At 44.3% G+C, this 21,480-nt stretch overlaps 1 protein-coding gene across 2 annotated transcripts in view; it reads right to left on the bottom strand.

Moving 5' to 3' along the window:
* LOC109410157 (guanylate cyclase soluble subunit beta-1) overlaps window positions 1-21,480 on the bottom strand; it is a 404,273-nt gene that overhangs the window by 31,024 nt on the left and 351,769 nt on the right. Inside the window, exons 4-10 of one of the 2 annotated variants that reach the window (XM_062844944.1) lie at window positions 7,654-7,754; window positions 7,104-7,593; window positions 6,609-6,787; window positions 5,750-5,861; window positions 5,531-5,690; window positions 5,387-5,469; window positions 4,774-5,320 (exon numbers count right to left, since the gene is read on the bottom strand). In XM_062844944.1, the coding sequence (XP_062700928.1) occupies window positions 4,774-5,320; window positions 5,387-5,469; window positions 5,531-5,690; window positions 5,750-5,861; window positions 6,609-6,787; window positions 7,104-7,593; window positions 7,654-7,754 (1,672 nt within the window). Of the gene's footprint in view, window positions 1-4,773; window positions 5,321-5,386; window positions 5,470-5,530; window positions 5,691-5,749; window positions 5,862-6,608; window positions 6,960-7,068; window positions 7,594-7,653; window positions 7,755-21,480 lie in introns of both variants that reach the window. The other variant, XM_062844943.1, reaches the window with a different exon arrangement.

Genomic DNA, 21,480 nt, shown 5'->3' with positions numbered 1-21,480 from the left:
ATTAGCACTTCATTGCAGGGGATGCTGTGCGCCGATAAGCGACAGCACGCCAAAGGGGCAGATGTAGCAATTGGAGACGCCGTCATGATCAAGGGTTATGAGACGGGAGAATTGGAGCCCAGCTTTCGACCGGAGTGTTCGGTGGTTCAGAGAGGCGGAAGTGACGTTGTTGTTCTTGTTGGCAGTGGAGTTGGATATCGTCGGCCTGTAGCGCACTTGAGGGGGATGGCTCATTCCGCATGATGCAACGACTGATCCAGATCCTACAGATCCAGCTACGACAGATCTCGCTGTGACAGATGCAAAAACAGCTACCGAGAATAAGATGACTCGAAGCCCGTTTTCTAAGGAAACGCCACCACCCAAGCGCTCCAGAAGAATTGCAAAAATTCTAGCGCGTTATAACGGATGATTGGGTCAATTTTATTTTTCAACACTATGTCGGTAGCAATAGAATTCTTTGTTTTTATGCATATTTCAATCCTCGGGCCAGGTGAGGAATGTAGAGTATATAAACACTATTGATGTACCTTGTGGTAATTAGATTTGTATTATATTTGTCATTTGTGTGTCTATTGTCTATGACGTTTTGGTTCAAGCTTTGGTCGTCTATTTGTCTATGGAAATGTCATTATTGAGAAGCTCAAAATAAACAATAATAGCAGAAGTGTAACCACATCGAAAAGCGGAGGGACTAATAAATCGCTGTTCGTAACTTGAGTGAGGTAATGTGGAATTTCTGCAGCATCCGAAAATGCACGTAATCCGGAGCGACTCGACATCCACTAATTGCCCAGCTACCGTAAAGCTGGAAGGGTTGACCGTGTTTACATCAAACGATTTGGTCTTGTGGACGTTGATGGTAAGACCTGCCGCTGTGGAGCGATTGGCAAGACCATCGAGCTTGCTCTGCATATCAGAGCGCCGCTGAGCTTGGAGAGCAACGTCATCAGCCAGTTCGAAGTCATTTAGGTGCTCCATGGTAATGGGTTGCCACAGCAATCCACGATTTGGTTCACAGTCAATCGCACCAACCAGGATCTCGTTGATAACGATGAGGAACAGTAGCGGTGATAGTATACAATACATCCTTGCCTCACTCCAGCAACGACCCGGATGGGATCGGACGGAACACCGTTGTGCAGTACTCTGCACGAAAATGCCATGTACTGTGCTTCAATGAGGCCGATGATTTTCTCAGAGAGACCCTTGCGCCGGAGGGCTGCCCACATGTTTCCGTGATTGAGACGGTTGAAAGATTTTTCGTAATCAATGAACACCAGGTAGAGAGACTCTAGGAATTCATTGATTTGCTCCAGGATGATACGGAGCGTGACAATGTGATCCACACAGGATCGTCCGGCACAGAATCCTGCTTGCTGCCGTCGGAGAGTTGCGTTAATCTTCTCCTGTATCTGGTTTAGGATCACTTTGCAGAGGACTTTGAGAACGATACACAGTAACATGATGCTCCGCCAATTATCGCACACAGTCAGGTCACCCTTCTTGGGTACCTTTACTAAGACGCCTTGCATCCAGTCGGCCGGAAATGTCGCGGTTTCCCATATGCTGCAGAATAATTGATGCAGTAGTTGTGCGGATACTACGGGGTCAACTTTGAACATCTCAGCTGATATGCGATCGACCCCTGGGGCCCTGTTTGATTTCATGCTACGGATGGCCGTTTCTATCTCCTGCACTGATGGAGCTTCGGTGTTAACACGGGCAATGCGTCGCACCCTTGGCGGATCATGCTGAGGTGTTGATGGCGTGACCGACCCTTGAAAAAGGTTTCCAAAGTGCTCGAACCAGCTTTTCAACTGGTCAGCCGGGTCGGTCAGTAACTGTCCAGACGTGCCTCTCACGGGCATCGTAGCATTCATCTTGGTCCCACTAAGACGACGTGAGACATCGTACAGGAGACGGATGTCGCCGGTGTTTGCGGGTTTCTCGCCTTCGTCGGCTAGGGAGTCCGCCCACGCTCTTTTGTCCCGTCTACATGAGCGTTTCACTTCCTTCTCGAGAGCCGAATAGCGCTGACGGGCTACGGCTTTGGCCGTGTTTCGTTTGCTCTATCGCGGCTTAGGCGTTCCTTCGCTTTTCTACCTTCCTCCAGGTATCATCTGTGATCCACTGCTTTTTTCGGGTAGACCGAGATAAGGGCAAGCAAAAAGGCCTGCTTGCGGGTCTCTATCAGAGTGTCAATTCGAATCCGTGGAGTGATCCCTACAGGATCGTGATAGCAAAGACGAGAGGTGTAATGGCTCCTACAGGGTCATCATCGGAAATGTTGGAGGGGATCATCGAGGGGCTTTTCCACGTCCTTAGCCTCCTTTCGTAGGACAGCCGGGTACTGGGGCTGGTGATGAGGAGAGGTTCACCGATGTGGATCTTGCGGGGATAGCAAAGTCCCTTAGCGTAGGTAAGGCCCCAGGTTCGGACGGAGTTCCGAACTTGGCCTTAAAAGAAGCTATTTCAGAGGCTCCCGAGAAGTTCAGATCTGCTATGCTGAAATGCTTCGACGTGGGAGTTTTCCACCACCAAAACTGAGGTGGTGGTTGTATGTGAACAACCGAAATACTCCGGCTTTGCGGAGATCAGTGTAGGCGATTGCACTATCACTTCAAAGCGCTCCGTTAAATACTTGGGGATGATGATCGGCGATAAGCTTACCTTTGGTAGCCACGTGGCAATGTCCCGAATGATGTGCAATAGCTATACGGTGTATGCCAGCAAGCGCAAGCTTCTGGATAGTGTCGCCTCGTCCATACTAAGGTATGGCGGCCCGGCACGGCACTGAATACCAAAAGCTACCGAGGTAAGCTGGAAAATGCGCGTATCATACCGTGTCATTCTCTGCGACATCACTGGTATGGTGCCTATCGGTATCCTTATCAGGGAAGACATAGAGTGCTTCGAAATGGGCAGCACAAGAGGCATACGTAGGACTGTCAGGTTGGCCTTCATGATCAAATGGCAGTGCGCGTGGGACAGTTCCACCAAAGGAAGGTGGACCTACAGGTTGATCCCGAGGCGTCATGGGGAAACAACATTCCACCTGACTCAGGTCCTTTCAGGCCATGGCTGCTTCTGACAGTATCTACTTCGTTTCGGTCATGCGGGTTCCCCCAACTGTCCGGTTTGTGCTGGTTTATAAGTTTTAATGTTTTGTTCGTGTGCCCACATTTTTGTACAATGCATGAGCGCATACTTGCCACGTGCGGACACAACTCCGGTCAATCTTGTCAAGAGGATGTGTAGGGATCAGTTTGGCTGGAAGGCCGTTTCAACGTCTATCACCCACATCGTCTTGGAGCTACAGAGGAGGTGGCCTCGGAGAATGGCTAGTGTGGATGTGGTACAAGAGGTGGTTCTGGGGTTCGGAGTCGGCTTCGTAGGTCATACCGTTGCTCTACGGCCGAAGTCGACCCTTACAGCGATTAAGTGGCCGCGGAGAGAACATGCCTATGCCTATCACCTACATGCCTATCCTACGCCTGACATCCACGCAACAACGTCACATAACCCCAAAAATTAGTATATAGTCTGCCGTGGGCAAGCGATTGCAATCTTTACTTTCTTGTACCTCCCCTTTTCGAATTTTCGCCAGCGTAGCATGCACCATTCTCGCCTTTTAATAGTTACCAAGATCAACTCAATATTGGAGTAGCATCTACGGGCGGTTAATCAAATTGAAGCTCAAGCTGTACATGGATGTCAAAGCGCTATAACCTTTGGGGAGTTTTCATGAAATTTGTAGCATAAATGCTGGATAAGCTCATGAAGTTCCGGGTAATTTGGCCGAGTGCCGTTTGACCGAATGCCATATTTCAGCTAAACGACTCTTTCGGCTGGATGGCATTTGGCGAAATAGCGTTCGGCCAAATGGCCGGCACCGTTCTGCATACATAGTTATAGAAACAGTCCCGAAGTTCAATGGTAGAACTCTTGTATCAATTTCTGGTAGAATCGTTAGCTTCTGTATGCAATGTGTTGCATGGATTGTCATAAGTTTTTCTTTAAATAGTCTCGAATGTTAATTTCGATTTCACTACAAAATTTTGGCAGAATTCTTGGATACATATTTTAGACAAATCAAATTCCGATGCAAGAAGACAAGACAGGGGCCTTACACTGGTTCCGTAAGAGAACTGTAAACTCTTGTGAGAGCTCGTGAGAATTTTACCAAAAAAAAAAAACGATAATGACAGAGACAATGTACTAGGAGTTCAGCAAAAACATAAAACACTTTTACTACAAAGCCTTGAATATTAATTTTATCACGTCATAAGACGCCCACGAAAGGGAATGATCTGATAACACTTCGGAAATTAATGTTTGTTCGCGCCGCGTTTCATCCATACTGGCTGGCAATTAACGACATAATCAAGTAATGAATGACAAATACTGTTCTTCCATAAATATTGCCTCGCCCATTGATAATAACCCCTTCCGCTGCTTGAAACGCGCTAATGTATTTTTTTTAATTCAAAAAGGCCTTAATTAAGGTTAACAGTATCGAGATGCCTATCGTAAACGAGCTATGCATTACTAAACCAACGCAATTTTGTTATAATTTCAGAGTAACGTCTTGGGCGTTTTTAAGGGTTATTTCGGGGGATTTTCGGAGGATCTCCAGGGATATTTTAGGGGGTTCCAAATAAAAATTTTGAAAGACGTTTCAGGAAGTACGAATATTTCAGGGGGTTTCAATGGCTCCCAGGGAACAAGTCTCCCCTACGGTTTATTTATAATAAAAATCGTGCTACTTACCACTGACTCCGACCCCATCTTGACGTTCCGCGCCATGTCCATCATGTCCAGCGCGAGGCGCGCTATACACTTGGCGTGGTTCTCGCACTCATCCGGCAGCCCTGACACGGCCATGTACTTGTCGCCGACCGTTTCCACTTTGTAGATGTTCGAATTACTCTTGGAATCGGTCAGCTCGTCGAACACCGTGTACAGCTCGTTGAGCATCTTGACGATCTTCATCGCCCCCTCGGCGTCGGTATTGGCCGAACAGTACTGTCCGAAGCCCACGATGCCGGAGAACATAAGGGTGACGCTGTCGTACCGTTTGGGAGCCACCGGCCGTTGATGCCGCAGCTCGTTCGCTACGGTTTTTGGGAGGACCGAGTAGAGAAGACGATCGGTTTTCTGCTTTTCACTTTCCAGATCCCGGTAGGTCTGCTGCAGCCGATCGGTGAGGATTTCCAGGTTCGTGGTCAGTTTGTACTCGGCTTCGAACTGCTCGGACAGGAGGACCAGATCACGGGACGCGTCGTGCAGCGGGATGTCCGAGATGTGAAGGCCTTTTCTGTTACGGGGGAAGAGGACTTTAATGTAGTACAGATATTCAAGAGTTTCGGGAAATGGCACTTACTTGGTAAGATCGTTCAGGTTCATGACGCTGGGGTAGCACTGAAACAGGATAAGGTCCGATTCCGGGATGTACATCATTTGACCCTGAAAAAGTAGAGAAAGTATAAGGTGAAGGAGTTCAACAGGCCTACATCAGCGAAACGACCTTCAGTCTTAGGTATCTCTCGCTGATCGACATTACGCCCGCCTTGGTCTTGAGCACATAGATGGTGTTGATGTGCGCCAGGATGTTACCGAAGCTGAGTTCTAGATGAGGCCGGATGGCTTCGAAGATCGTCAGCAGACGGCAGTTTTGCTCGGAGATTCTGGGAAATAAGAATGGTTAGATCTGAATCGCTGAATTGAAAAAGAATTCGTAACTCACTTCGGTATTACTCGAGAGACGGATTTGCCGGCTTGTACGACGATCATATCCCGATTGAACATTAGGTGAAAGGGGAATACTTTACAGAAGGTCGTCGGGGAGATCATTGGTTCTGCAAAAGAAAGCAAGTGATACTTTGTAGGAATTATCTCTTACGAACCAGACCGAGGAAACCATTACTAATAGCGATAGTTTCATGGACTGAGTTTCATGATAGCTTGGATTACCCAGCGTATCTCAAAAGTATTTCCCCTCTGGAAATTCCGGAGAATCTCCCCTGGAAATTACAGAGAATTTTCCCTGGAAATTACGGAGAATTTCCCTTGGAAATTCCGGAGAATTTCCCCCGGAAATCCAGGAGAATTTCCCCCGGAAATTCCGGAGAATTTCCCCCGGAAATTCCGGAGAATTTCCCCCGGAAATTCCGGAGCATTTTCCCCGGAAATTCTGGAGAATTTCCCCCGGAAATTCCGGAGAATTTCCCCTGAAAATTCCGGACAATTTCCTCCGGAAAATCTGGAGAATTTCCTCCGGAAATTGTGGAGAATTTCCCCCGGAAATTGTGGAGAATTTCCCCCGGAAATTCTGGAGGATTTTCCCCGGAAATTCTGGAGGATTTTCCCCGGAAATTCTGGAGAATTTCCCCCGGAAGTTCTGGAGAATTTCCCCCGGTAATTCTGGAGAATTTCCCCTGGAAATTCCGACGAATGTCCCCTGGAAATTTCGACGAATTTCCCCTGGAAATGCCGGAGAATTTCCCCTGGAAATTCCGGAGATTTTTTCCTAGAAATTCCCGAGAATTTTTCCTGGAAATTCCGGAGAATTTCTGTAGAAGTGTCATAGATTGGCCTCGCCTTACCTTTTGCGACCAGCTGGAAGTCAGTTTGGGGGTCCTTGTCTTCACTTCTTCGGGTGGGCGTCTTCGGTGCGGAGATTTCCGTGATCAGAAACTGTATGTGATCCGAACGTTCTACGTTCGTCTGAGAGGTCTTCCCCGCAGTGGTCGTGGACTTTACCGTTGTCGCCGAGGGTTGATTGCTATCACAATGATTGGTTCCGTTAGTGCTAGTGGTCGATTGGCTATCATCGGAGTACAGTCTACTATTGCTTCCGTTTTGACTACTACTTAAGCTAGGTTTATTGCCATTGCAAGACGTAGGTAGGTCGGCGCGGTGTGCAAGCGTTGTCGAGCTTCGGGAGGTTGCTAAATCTATCGGAAGGGGTTAAGGGGGGGTAAGATAAGAGAAGATACAACGAGAAGAAGCTACATGTTAGAACTACAGTTCGTCTAGCACAGGACATCGACGGGTTCAACGTACTATTCAGTCTATTCGATATACAAGATTCACCGTACGTTTTAGACATTAGTATTCGTTTACATAGACCTAGGTTGGCCAGTTCGGGCACGGCCGGATCGGCCGAGGTGATAATAGGAACTGGTTTCGGAACTACCACCGGAGGCGGAGGTGACTTCAGTTTCTCCTCCGGATTGGAGGCGGGCACTTCGATGGGGTCACCTTTCCGGCGGATGATCTTGATTTCGACGTCCACGCCGTGCAGTTTCGATGCGACGGCTTTGACAATTCCTATCACTATGTGCTCCAGTCCGGGCCGTTCGGAGTAGTAGTGTAGCACCAGCTGGCCGTCCGTTTCCGTACACCGGAACGAGGGAGCACGCATTCCCGGGTACAGCGTTCCCAGGTGATCGTGTAACGCGTCCAGGTTTTGGAGGAAATCTCGAGGCGTTGCACCGAGCACCTGCAGGATCTTATCGTACCCGGAGTCTTGGCAGAACTCGAAAAAGGTTTTGCCGAACAATTCCAGGATGTCGCCGGCGGGGATATCTGCAAAAACACGTGTAGACTACAGTCGCCAATCATGGTGATTTATAGGGTCGTTCTTACTCAGAATATCCACCGCGGCCTCTATCAGATTGTACGTGATGTCATCTTCGTAGATCTGTCGGACCAGAAATTGGCCTTCCATGTTGACCTGGGCCTGCTTCCTGCGAAAGAAAGAAAAATAAGCATATTCAAATAAGTATACGGTGATGACTGTGCTCGGTAATCGAATTTCACGGGACTGCACACCAAGCATCTTCGCCCACGAATGGAACGTGACCTGAATTAAAAAAAAACAAACTTTTTTGCACAACACCCGCCAATCCATAACAGCTTATTGTCGGAAGAGCTGAAAAAATCCCAAAATGTCACGCACATCTCCACCAGCCGCCACCACCAGACGTCACCAGGGTTGATGAAGAGCACTTCTTACGTTCCACTTCCACGGCGGGCAGAAAGAACCGGAGAAGCCCATAATCGGCGCTTTAATTAAGAACCTTAAAGTATGCCATGATTTCATAATTATCTGTTCGCTAACCCGTTCGTAGCTGTCTTGCGCCGCATACGGTGCCGTTGACACATAGAGGGCGGCACCACCTTTGTCAAGCTATTGCATAACAATAGGCTTTTTGGCGCGGCACGGCTCGCTGGTTGTGGCAGTTGGCGTCGTGGTCGGCCAGTCTTCGATATATTTAATAGAAAACTCCATCCGGAGAAAGGGGTGGCGACCCAACGAACGAACGAGTGGCCTAATCGCATTATGCCCTAGTGGCGGTACTCTGCGTTGTTCATATTCCTCACATCCTATGTCCTATCTTTGGCACATACAAATAATGAAATGTTGGCGAGGATGAGGCGAGGCGGGGGGACCCGTCCAGTTAGTGGTTGATGCGGCTACGGAACGGATGGTGGTAGTATACAAAACGGAGAACAATAAAAGCACAACAACCCTTAATGTCCCCCCATCCAGCCAGTGAGCTCGTTGTTGGTTGGAGGTTTTTCGGTTTGCCCGGATGACTAGTTAGTTGGACGGCGGCGAGTGGTGGTGTGGCTTTGGGCGGCCAGTGTTCATTAGCTCATCTATTAAATGCATTAATGAGGGTGCGGGAAGGATGAGGGAGAGACGGGATATCAATCGAGGGAAGTAGTGACAGGGTTTTTTTTGCTGGTGCCCTCTTCATGGTGGACAGGAATAAACTTGAACTTGGCCCATAAATATCAGATTGTGAGTGGAGACGGAAACGATGGCGGAAGTCATAATTGTGTGTATGTGTTGTTTTCATAAAACTGCTGCAATGGCTTTTCCGAGAGGGTTTATTGGCACAGTGACCGTTTTATGCTCAGACCATAAATTTTATCCAACTAGAAAAATGCTGCTCTTCGAAGGAAGGGATTTATAGGTTGTTGGATGAGATAAGCTGATTATATACATATTCTTCTTCTCAATTAAGACAGGCAACGCAATGACCGCTAGCTAAATGATGAGCTTATGCCCAACAGATATCCGATCGACCCAAGTCCAGGTAGTGTGGGGTTAGGGACCATCTGCTACAGGCAAAGTAGAAAAACAGGACTTCACCCCGACCCACTAAACACATTCCCATTGCCGCCAAACCCTACGTATTTCCGGAACTATCAAGAAGGCATAGCTTCAGAAAACATCGTTGACTCGCTTTGTGGAGTCCACCAAGGCAGCATGCTAGCGCTCAGCCCGTTTACCGAGTGGTCCTCACTACTACCTTTGTCCTCGGAAGGCGGGCAGGGTCAACCACCACGCCTCACTCAACTGTTCTACAAGCATCAATAGCTGATACTGCGTGCAACGCTATTTGACCTGCCTTTAGTACAGGTTCTGTCAGCTAACACCAGAAGGAGTTGCTGACAGTGGGACCTCACCTGCCTCGGTCCTTAACGGGCATCCCATTCCAACCGCGGCCACTTAATCGCTGTAAGGGTCGATTTCGACCGCAGGGCACCGGCATGACCAACGAAGCCGACTCCAAACCCCTGGACCACCTCTTGTACCGCATCTGAGCTAGCCATTCTCCGAGTCCATGCGCCACCTTCTCTGTAGCTTCCAAGACGTTGGAACGACATTCCAGCCAAACTCATCCTCTAGACAAGATTGACCGGAGTTGTGCCCTCCCTGTAATCTTTTCTTGAAAGGGCCTGAGTCAGGTGGATTGTAACATCCCCCCTATCTACCCTCGGTATCAACCTATGGGTCCACCTTCCTTTGGTGGAACTGTCCTACGCACGCTGCCATTTGACCATGGAGACCATCCTGGCAGTAGTATGGGCGTAGCGACACTATCCAGAAGCTTGCGCTTACCGACGTTCCCCGCAGAGCTGTTGGACATCATCCGGAACAGAACCACTATAGTTGTGGAGGCTCTTTAACAGGCGTAATCAACGTGACTACCGAAGGTGCCCTAATCGTCGATTATTACTCCCACGTGTTTGACAGAGCGCTTCGGCGTGATAGTGCAATCGCCTACATCGATCACCACTTGCTGCTCTGACTTCCGGTAGTTCACGAACATCACCTAAGTTTTGTGGTGGCCAACTCCAGTTTCCAGGACCTCATCCCCGCCTCTACAACCTTGATCGAGTGGGTGGTAGTCAACTTCACTTCTGCGACCGAATCACCGTAGATTTCGAGCGTAATGTCGTCAGCAAAGCCGACAATCTTTACTCCCACTGGGTACTCTAACCTCAACACCTCGTCGTACATGACATACCATAACACCGGACCCAGGATGGAACCTTGCGGGACTCCTGAGGTTATGTGAAAGTACTTCCGACCCACCTCTGTGTCGTAAACTAGTACTCGATTCTGGAAGTAACTTCCGAGAATCTTGTACAGGTACCCAGGTATCCCCAGGCGTAAGACAGCATCGGCAATAACAGACCAGCTAGCGCTATTAAACGCATTCCTTACATCCAGAGTCAAGATGTTTTTAATAGAAGGTGCAACGATATGAGCAGTCAATGGGAGCGGGGTGAGGTACACTGCGGGGAGGTAGAGGTGATAGCTGGCGAGTTTGCATAGCTGGCTGGTTTGTCTGCTTGAACGGTTTCTATGGGGTTACCAGGGGTTGTTTGTTTTCATAGGTGAAAATTTTTCCCCTAGCCAGTGGCAACAGAAAATCTTAGAAGTTTGTTTTGAACTTTTCAATTTTATGTGCTTATAGGGACAGTGCAAATTGTTTTGTAGATTAAAAGTTAGAAAAGGTTCATAAAAGCTATCGCTGTGAAAATGGCATGTCCAGAAAAAGTGAGGGAATGCATACTCAAGTGTTCTAAAATGAGCGGCGTGGTCCTTGATGCAGACGTCGGCAAGGGCTGTACGAAAAGGCCGAAATACTTGTGGCTCGACGATCATTCTTAGCGTAAAAGTAGCTATGTCTACTGGAAATTAAATTTGAATGTCCAAAAAAAAAACATATTTTATGTAGCATGGAAAAAACATGAACATCACAAATCCTTTGCGAAAACTTCGCGTTGGGAGAACAAATTGTGCAGCATTGACGCATGGCTTATTGCTTTTTCTGGTGCACTCAGAACCAAAACAAACTTGCCAGCTGTCGTCTGGTATTTCAATATGGCGGAATGCTTAAGGTGTCATGATGCATCACTCAGTTTTCAAACAAATCATTGACTTTTTGCTTGTCAATGATTGTTTGCCTCGCGTTTTTGAAGTGATAAAAAACAGTCAATTCTGCAGCAACGCAGCAAAAAAAGTATCATCGCAATCACTGCGAGTGAGCATACAGGATGATTCTTTTTCATACGAATATTCGCTTTGGTGGCAGAGAATTATCACTTTGAAATTTCGAGCTACATATCCAACATGGCTGCCGATGCTGATGATGCCGTAAAAAGCCTTAATCTGGCACTTTGGATTACCTCCCTTACCTTTGGATTACCTTGTCCAGAGTCACTATTGCACAGTAGCGAATCCCCCTTCGCTTACGCTCAAGTGCTTTCTAGGCGGTTTTTGTAACCGACAAGATAGCGTCTACGGTTGACCTCCCCTTCCGGAAGCCGTACTGGTTACTCGAAAGACCATTTTCGCCCTCGGTGAACCGCAACAATATTCTATTGAGGATACCGAGTACCTTCCCCGCCATGTCGATCAAGTATATTGGTCTATATGCCGACGGATCTCCCGGTGCACAGTGGGAAAAATCGACCCAAAAAACGGATCTTTTAACGCCGCTGGTTTCGGTACATGAAGTAGACCATTTCTGACGTAAAAAAATACGAGAAATCGATTGGTGCTAAATTCATTCACCGCACGGCACGGAAAGTGGTCCATTTTGCCCCATTTTGCCCTTTTTTCATACAATAATAGAATCAAAATGTACTTTCAAACATCAAGCACGACTGTAGATCGTTGAAAATAGCTGCAGGTGTAATAAGAGGTTCATAGCAATCATTAAAATACATGGAAGATCCTTTAAATTGGTTATTTTGCCCCATATGCCCCAACAACTGCCGAAAATTCACACTTTTACCTAATTATGAATGAATATTTAATGTTACTGATTTGATGTTGATTTTTTTGGCATAAACAAAATTCACTGAATCTGTTATCACCAGAATCATCTTCGGGAGTTGTCCAATTTGCCCCATTTTGCCCTATTTTCATAGAAAAAGGAGATTTAAAAGAAACAGATACTGCTTAGGAACGTTGAAATTAATTTTAGGTCCAATTGGAAGCTAACAGCTATCACGCGCATATATGAATGATATTCTCCCTATTTTACCCTACATGCCCCTAAAACTGCTGGATGATCACATTTTTTGTATTGTTTTGTAACATCACCCTACATCATGGTTGCAACATAACACCGCTAGCCATGATGGTCTCCAATAGCGGAAGGTCCGAAAGAGCTTGAAACTATTGAGAAATCATCATGTTTACAGGTCGTAAGCCCTGATAAAGTGTGGAACGTTTTGATGGCTGTGATCCCTGACCATCATGTCAAAACCCAGGGATACCCAAGTGACCATACTGTTAGGGTGTAGGGGTTGCATGTGTGAGGCGCATATATTGACAGGCATTGCTATGGACCGTTAGGGCTGAGTAGGGTCGAGGAATGGATCTACGATTGCTGAATTATACTGAAAAAGTCGTGATTCAGCAGTGGTGGCACTGCTTTCCGCTTTTGTTCGGCCTTGGTGGTTTGTGTGGGGTGGTGCGTGTCGGTGTGTGTGTGCTTTGTGCGTGCGGTGCTTACGGCTTCAGCAGGGTGGTTACTTGGGTAGTGTCGGATAATTGGGTTTGGGACTGAGGGGGTCGTCGTTGATAAGGCCGACATCATTGAGTGCTCAGTGTTGGCGGTTGTATTAGTGACGATTTCTTCAGCCTTAAGATCTCATTTATACCACGCACAGATTTTTGGGAAGAGGGAGTACTTTGTAATGCAAGAGAGGGATTTAAACTCTGCGTTACGGGTTGGGCGAGGTCATGCAGATAGACTCAACCCAGCCCAAGTAACACACATGTTATATATAAGTTACGACAGCGCAAGTTTTGGTTGTATAGAAGTTTATTTTACGTTATTTCAACACAATGTTAGAATTACGTAAAATAAACTTCTATACAACCAAAACTTGCGCTGTCGTAACTCTATTATAACATGTGTGTTGCTTGGGAGGTGACCGTGCGGCTCGGACAGTGATGCATGAATGAGTGCGGTGTGGGTGAGGTGCGCTGCCCTGTGGGTGCAGTTGAGTCCGGGTTGGAGTGGAAAGAGACCCTTTTCTACTCTAGGTCGGTTTCGGTTGTACGGGCGGGGTAGTGTTTGTCTTATTTGTGCCGAGCTGCGTGGTTACTTGGGAAGTATTGTGCTCTGTAATCTAGATTTTGGTTTTAAGGTGAAGCTAAGGCTGGGCTGTGCCTCGGATTTGTTGGGTGCAGGTCGGGAGAGCTGGTGGCAGTTTGTGCTGGGGGGTTTACTCGATTGGTTATTCACTGATGGTGGCCAGTCGATCGACTTATCGGCGCTGCCTGTCATTTGGTTCTTGGGGTTTGTGCTCTCGAGGTTCGGGGCGTTGCTTCGTTGTATCTTCGCTTTAATACTAATATTCCTTGTTTGATTTAGCTGACTGTTTTTACAGGCGTTTAACTCATTCTATTTCATAGATTGCCAAATTTAAGGGTAATGGTTCAATAGGGTGTTAGCTATCAGAGTGGATTAGAACGAGTTGGCGCCTACAATACACCAACACTGACACACGCACTCCAATACTTACACGCACACATGCACCTACAACTAGCTGTAAAAGACCAGTGGGCGGGACAATGGTGCCTACCCAACAGTTGTAGGTGGGGTGTTTGGCTTAGCTACATGACTTGGTCCGGCAAGCCCATAAACATCAATTGGTAGACGTATTGCCTAGTGAAAAGACAACGCAGATGGGCGAAAGCCAGGGGATGCGTTGATAATAGCAGAATAGCAGAATAGCAGAATCACCCTACATCATGGTTGCAACATGAAGTCATTGATCATTTTTAATACATACAAATACAGTTTATCGATTAGCTTTAGAATCATTCACGGGAAGGTACAAACAGATTTCCATTTTACCCCAATTTGTCCTGATTTTGAATAAATTAATTTCTCGTGTTTGCTTATGTCCGAATTAATCGACATCTGGTACTGAAACCAATGTAATCAATAGGACAGGTAAAATATTTTACTTTTTTCTAATTCTTGCTTTTGGTGGGGAATTGAGGGCATAATAAGCATTAATCTTAATCTTAATATGTGTCAAACATGCACCAAACTGATTAAATGTGGCATCTTTAATATTTACATATTGGTACTATAAGACGGCCTATTTAATCAGTTTTGATCATATTTGACACATTTTATCAAATGCTTATTTTACCCTTAATTCCCCATGAAAAGCTGAAGTTATAGAAAAAAGCCATACACTGAAACCTCCATTTAAGTCAATGCATGGCTGATCGAAACAAATTTTTACCGTGCAGGCAATGGCAAAACTATACAGTTTTATATTTTTTGCCAAATCTCCACTGTCATGCGAAATGTTAAAAAATATAAAAGTCTTTAGTTTTGTCATTGCTTGTACGGTAAAATTTATTTTCGATCAGTCATGCATCGACTTAAATGGAGGTTTCAGTGTATATGTATATATGACTGTATTTTCGATTACATTGGTTTCAGCACCAATGAAAATAAGGGATAATAATTTAATTAATTATAAATACATAACATAACAAAAAAAAAATCAGAGCAAATTGGGGTAAAATGGACAGCTGTTTGTACCATTCACGGAATGATTCTAGTATTAAACGATAAACCGCATTTGTATATATCAAAAATTATCTTATTCATGTTTTGCAATCAGTGGCATTACAAAACCATACAAAATATGTTATTATCCAGCAGGTTTTGGGGCATGTAGGGTAAAATAGGGAAAAGATCTTTTGTATACGCGCATGATAACTCTTAGCTGCCAATTGTTCCTTAACCAAATTTCAACATTCCCAACAATATATGTTTCTTATAAATACATTTTAAATATCCTTTTTATATGGAAATAGGGCAAAATGGGGCAAATTGGACAACTCCCAAAGATGATTCTGGTGATAATAGATTTAGCGCTTTTTGTTTATGCCAAAAAAATCAACTTCAAATCAGTAACATTGAAAATCCATTCATAATTAGGTAGAAGTGTAAATTTCCAGCAGTTGTTGGGGCATATGGGGCAAAATAAGCATGTAAAGGGATTTTTCATGTATTTTCATGATTGCTATGAACCTCTAATTACACCTGCAGCTATTTTCAATGATCTACAGTCGTGCATGTTGTTTGAAAATACATTTTGATTCTCTTCATGTATGAAAAAAGGGCAAAATGGGGCAAAATGGACCACTTCCCGTGCCGTGCGGTGAACGAATTTAGCACCAATCGATTTCTCGTATTTTTTTACGTCAGAAATGGTCTACTTCATGTACCGAAACCAGCGGCGTTAAAAGATCCGTTTTTTGGGTCGATTTTTCCCACTGTGGCGGTGGTTTTCCCCGCCTCTGGCAATAGAACCAGGCTCTGTCTCTTCCATGCTTGTGGGAAAACTCCCTCGTCCAGGCATTCCTGCATAGCAGATCTAAACATCTCTGGAGCCTCTGCAATAGCTACTTTTAAGGCCGGGTTCGGAACTCCGTCCGGACCTGCTGCCTTACCTATGCTAAGGGACTTTGCTATCCCCGCAAGTTCCACATCAGTGACCCTCTCCTCATCACCAGCCCCAGTCCTCGGCTGTCCTATGAAAGGAGGCCAAGGACTAGGATCATGACGCGGCAAAAGCCTTTCGATGATCCCCTCCAACATCTCGAGAGATTGCTCTGTAGGAGCCATAACACCTCTCGTTTTGGCCATCACGATCCTGTAGGCATCACCCCACGGGTTCGCATTGGCACTCTGTCAGAGACCCTGGAAGCAGGCCTTTTTGCTTGCCCTTATCTCGGTCTTCCTTCAACGCGGTTTTTGCAGCGGCGAACACCATCCGCCGGAGCTTATCGTCCTTTGTTGGTTTTACTGTGACCTTCCTCATGTACTCGCTGAACGTCCAGTCCAGTGCCCAGTTGAACTTCATGTTGGCCGGCAGCTTATCCACGAGCTCTTGCAGAGGGATGAGATTAGAAAGGTGATTTTCCATTCCCACCGCTTGCAAGTGTTCACACAAGTTTTGGACGGCTAAGCCAAACTGAATCAGCGTCTCCAGTTTTTTAGCTTTAGGGGCAGGTGTTCCTCGGACCTTGGCGACCAGATTGTGAACGATCTGTTCTGGTGTTCCGTACAGTGTCTGAATAGTTGATAGAACCTGCGGTACGGTCAACAGATGGAGAAGGAAACTGCTAACAGCTTCCTTGGCGACTCCTTTCAGCGATCGTTGTAAACGTAGGAGATTTTCCGAATCGGTGTAGTCACCCGCCTCGGTGGAATGGTTCAGCTACTGATGAAGAGTGGCCATTCGATGGGATTGCCACTGATCTCTGGATATGACGTGCCTCGCTGCCAACTGTTGGGGAGTCGGGCGCTGCATCACTGACTGGTAGTGCAAGGGCACAAAACGGTTCGGATTTGGGGAGCAATTCGGATCGAACTGAGATTTCCCTAACGGATCTGTCAAAGGTGGCCCTAATATTGGAGGTACAAGGTTTGTATTGGGTGTTCCTACTCTCCTGTCCTGGCTAACAGCATTTGGGCAAGGAGAAACTCTGTTTGAATCATTGTTTTGTATACCACAATACCGGAACCGCTGGTGGTTTCCCAGCAAACCAGAAGTCATATAAGGATGTTAGTCTACAGTTATATTAATGAACAAATTAAGTTAGACTTATATAAGATGCAATAACAAATTAGGTTAAATCGTATACGAAGCACGCAATTTTATTCGATTTCATTTGGCAGTATTAATAATTTTAAATTTGCGATAACAATTAATAATAAGGTTACTGATAGACGAAAATTCTCGCGAAAGCCAAACAATTAATTTCAGTGTGTATCGTCCCAAATGTTCATCATAGAAACAACAACTCGTTCATTTACTCACAAAGGCGTGAATGAACTCATCCTGCGTGAGTGTGTTGCCCGCCAACTAACTGGAATGAAAATTGCGAGAGCGCTCTCGAACTATTTTCCATTCAGCTGCGAAAGATAATCTGCTCGAAAATATCGTGCTGATTCTCAGCTTTCATTCCGATTCCCACTCACGGCGATAATATCATCGGAATCGGCAGGAGCATGGGGAAGATTTCATCAGAAGCCCGTTTGTGTGCATTATGGTTCGGAATTAGTCAGAAATAAAGTTATAAATTTGTTTGGTAGATCGAGGACTGACATGCAAGGGTTCGTTCAAAAATTACATAACGGAGAGGAAGGAAACCTAGCGCGTAACGCTCTTCATGCAAAATTTTAAAAATTTGAAAATACAAAAGTTGTTTCGTAGTTGGGGGTTTTGGGGGGCTGAAATTGTCAAATGTTGCTTTCCTTTCGATTGATTAGCAAATGTGTCATCAACTAGCACTCAAGTGCATGAAGATTTTAAATCTCGGAATTGATCAATGGATAAATATCCCGAGCGGGAGCGGTTGCGTCGTGTACTGAGACACGCATCACGAAAAATGCACGCATGTTGTACACCGCGTGAGCACGGCGTCGCTGCAGGTAGTCAAAGCCGCGACTGCTCGAGGGACATTTAATGGACAAATGGTATATCCGGTAAAGTTATTAAATAATTCAAGGATTTACAGAAGAAGGCACAAAAAAGCAAACAATTTTGTCCAATTACATTATCTCTATCTAAATGGTCAGGATCATGATATGTGATGTATTAAATTTTAGTATGCTTGAACAATTTTTGATTCCTCCCTTCTCCCTCAGAGAAGCATGTTTTTAACTATGTAATATGTATGCGGTCCGACCCATAATCGTAGAGGGAGTCCACGCTTCCTAAAACTACATATTTTTTTACTCTTCAAGCAAACATTGCAGAAAACACCATCCTCTTGTGCTCTTACCAGTGCATTTTGTATTACACAAGTTTAACTTGTAATACGAGAACGACCAATCCACGCTCGATGAAATGACCTTGCCAAAGGCACACATCTTCCGGTTCATCAGTTAGGTTTAAAGTACCGTTAGAGTTGCTTATCAAGCTCATTTTACTGTAGCGCAAAATATGTGTCTCAAATATGTAAATGCATCAAGGTATAAAAATTTGCATCTTTGGTGAGCATTATTTAAAGACACGGTATCGATACCGCGCTGCTTTTCCTTTGAATCGGCACTCGTGGTGATAAATTATTATCAATCGCAGTGAAAATTATCACCCGCGATAATAACTGCTTCAGTTTTCGCTTCCTTCGAATCGTTCACTTTCGAGCAGCGGTGCGAGAGTTGTGATCGATGAATGAACACCACTTCGAGAGCGTGAGTATCTTTGTTTACAAGCGCCACTGGAACCAGCGAGAGTTTTCCTCAGCTAGACAGTGACAGCTGAGTTCATTGCATTAGCGATCAAAATATGCACGGTGAGCTTGGGAATGCTTATCGGCTAAAAAATCATAATGAGTGCTCCACGATACGATTATTGGTAACCTTGACAATTATATAACTTCAAGTTGACATTCTTCAACAACTTCAGATGCACTTGTTGTAACTCCATTGTAATCGTATATGCGAGATTGCATATGAGGTCATATTTGTAAAAATTAAATCATACGGTAAGGGAATCTAGTTGGAGAGCCAGTGGATGATTAAAATTGATGTTTTTCGAAATATTTCGCTAGACGCATCGCTCAACTCAAATAGTTACAGATGCAGGAGAGTTGTATTAGATTCGCCTACCTCAATGTCCTACTGGCAGCTCAAAGGGCAGCACTGTGGAAGTACCAGCTCAGCTGTATCGCGGATCAGCAGCTGCGCTGTTCTAGGTAAATGTTTCTCTCGTTCCGCGAACAAAAACCATTCAGATTCTGCTGCACAACCTGATATCAGCATAATTAAGAATTTTACCAATTTACAAAATCTACAATTTCACACTTTACTTGTAGTTTCACCAACATTTTTGCAAAAATTCACACTTTCGACTAAGAGACTGACACGACTTGTTATTTTATTGTTTATGAATGAGAAATCATAAAGGGTCAGACTAAGTTATATACGAAATTATATAAAACACAGCATGAATTCGCCAAGAATTGTATGTCAAACTGATATTGTCAATATGTACGTAGATGACCTCTAAAGTGTGTACGGATATAGCAAATCTGAGCATTTAAAGCAATTCATTTTGAACGAATAAATATTCATTCAACTCAGTTGCGAAATTGTAATGCTAACCAATTTGTTGGCAGGGTTTGAGTGCAAAATTTTATCATCCCATACTTGTACTTGTGGTTGAATGCTCACCAGCAGGGTGCAAAATGTTCATAGTCATTAACTGAAAACAGCACGAATTTGAATGATTCTGCACTGAATATTCAAAACAAACAAATTCATTTTCGCTCTCCCTCTTCACACAGTCAGTCAATTCGTAGTCATTGAATATGAAGCCGATCGAGAAACATCTTCATAATTACCTAAGTTTATGGCTACGATTCCTTCCAAAAACACTCCACAACAATCAAATGGGAAAAGATCTATGTAAAGCACCGCTAAATGTAATCGAAACATTAATATTTTATCAGCAATTTAACATTTTGTAAGATGTTTACAAATATTCATTGACTTTCATTCAGTTGACAAACGAGTATCGAGCAGCTGAATATGAATATGCAGGCAAGTGAATGAAAATTGGCTTCTTTAGTGGTGTTGAGATAATTCCATATTCTGAATCTGCATGCCAAACTGAGCCGAAATCCAAATTTTCATCAATTTTGGTGCCCGGTAACCTATTTAAAAATCAATTTGAAATTTGTATGGGAGCGATTTGTCGAATCACCCCTCGACGTATTTTGTACTGAACGGAGCTGTCAGGCAGTTGCCCAGCTGTCAAAAGGTGATTTCAAAAAATCTCTTTGAAATTGATTTTAGGTATCAAAATAATGTTCTAAAAATCTGGAAAAAATCATAGCGGCTCAGAAAAAGGTGCTCTTTTGTTTAAAAATAAAAAAAAAACATTTAATTTTACTTAATTTAAAAACCCAATTGCCCAAAACCCAAGTGAACTTCAACTCGTCTGCTCGAAAATGTTGCGCCCTGCTCACCAGCCTTCTAATGATTTATGTTTGCTTAAATTTCACGTTCTACAACAGTCAGTGATTGACACAGTGGTAGGGTATATCCAGGGCCGGATTTACAAATGTGGGGGCCCGGGGCCACATTGTTGTGGGGACCCCATTTCCAGGGGTATATTTCTGCTTAATATTTAGAATAAAAAAACTGAAAAAAATATCAATAATTCTTACAAAAAAGTACTAATTTCGTTATGAAAGTGTACAAATTTAAAGCTGGGACAATTAGCTTAGCTAGAAAAATGGTAAAATCAATCAGAACAGAGATCATGATGAAAAAAATATAAAGTAAAATCGTTTTTTTTTGCAGTTTTAGTTGTTTAGAGTTAGTCGTAATTCATATTAGAGTCTCTAAAGAAATGCCTAGACCAATTTATAGCGAAAATCTTTGGAAAATTTCTAGTAAATTTTGAAACGCAACTGCTGGGGCAGCTTTTGCGAGAACTCCCAAGAAAATGTCAATTGGAATCCATAGAGCAATCTCTTGAGGAGTTGCTGGTCGACTACCATTATTGTTTGTGGAACTTCAGCAGAAAAAGTTTTAACGCGGCTGCCAAAAGGTTTTGTGGCGACTTCCCTAAAAAAAAAACAAAATTCAGAAATCAACTTCTTGGTAGACTTCATCGTGTAATAAGAAATTCCTCTATTTTAGAGGAAATTTGAATAGATACTGTTAAAGATTTTTTTTGCAAAAACCCAGGAGAAGTTTCTTATGTAATTACTGACTTCATTTCTTATAGAATAACCTGTGAAACTTCTAGAAAACCATTAATGGAAATTGCGAACGAAATTTTGGCGAACAAAATGTTTGCAAAACTTTCAAAGTTTTCTCAGATTCTGTTGGGATTTCTCCACAAATTTCTTTTGCAAAGTCCTCAAGAAATCTATGGATTTTGTCAGGAGTTTGCATAAAATAACATCCTAAGTGCAGAAATAAATGCCTTAAGAACTCAACCATATAATTCCAATAAACTTTCCGAATGTTTCCGTAAAAAATCCTACAATTCTTATCAAAATACCGTGGAAAATTCTTCCAAAATAAGTCCAGAGTTTTCAACAAAAATGAAAACGAATATTTAGCAGGAACTTTCTAACTCTACATTCTACAGAGT

Source organism: Aedes albopictus, chromosome 1 (assembly GCF_035046485.1).
Source record: "Aedes albopictus strain Foshan chromosome 1, AalbF5, whole genome shotgun sequence".
NCBI classification, from domain to species: Eukaryota; Metazoa; Arthropoda; class Insecta; order Diptera; family Culicidae; genus Aedes; species Aedes albopictus.
Note: the sequence above shows the minus strand (reverse complement) of the source record. Positions and strands in the feature narration are given on the sequence as shown.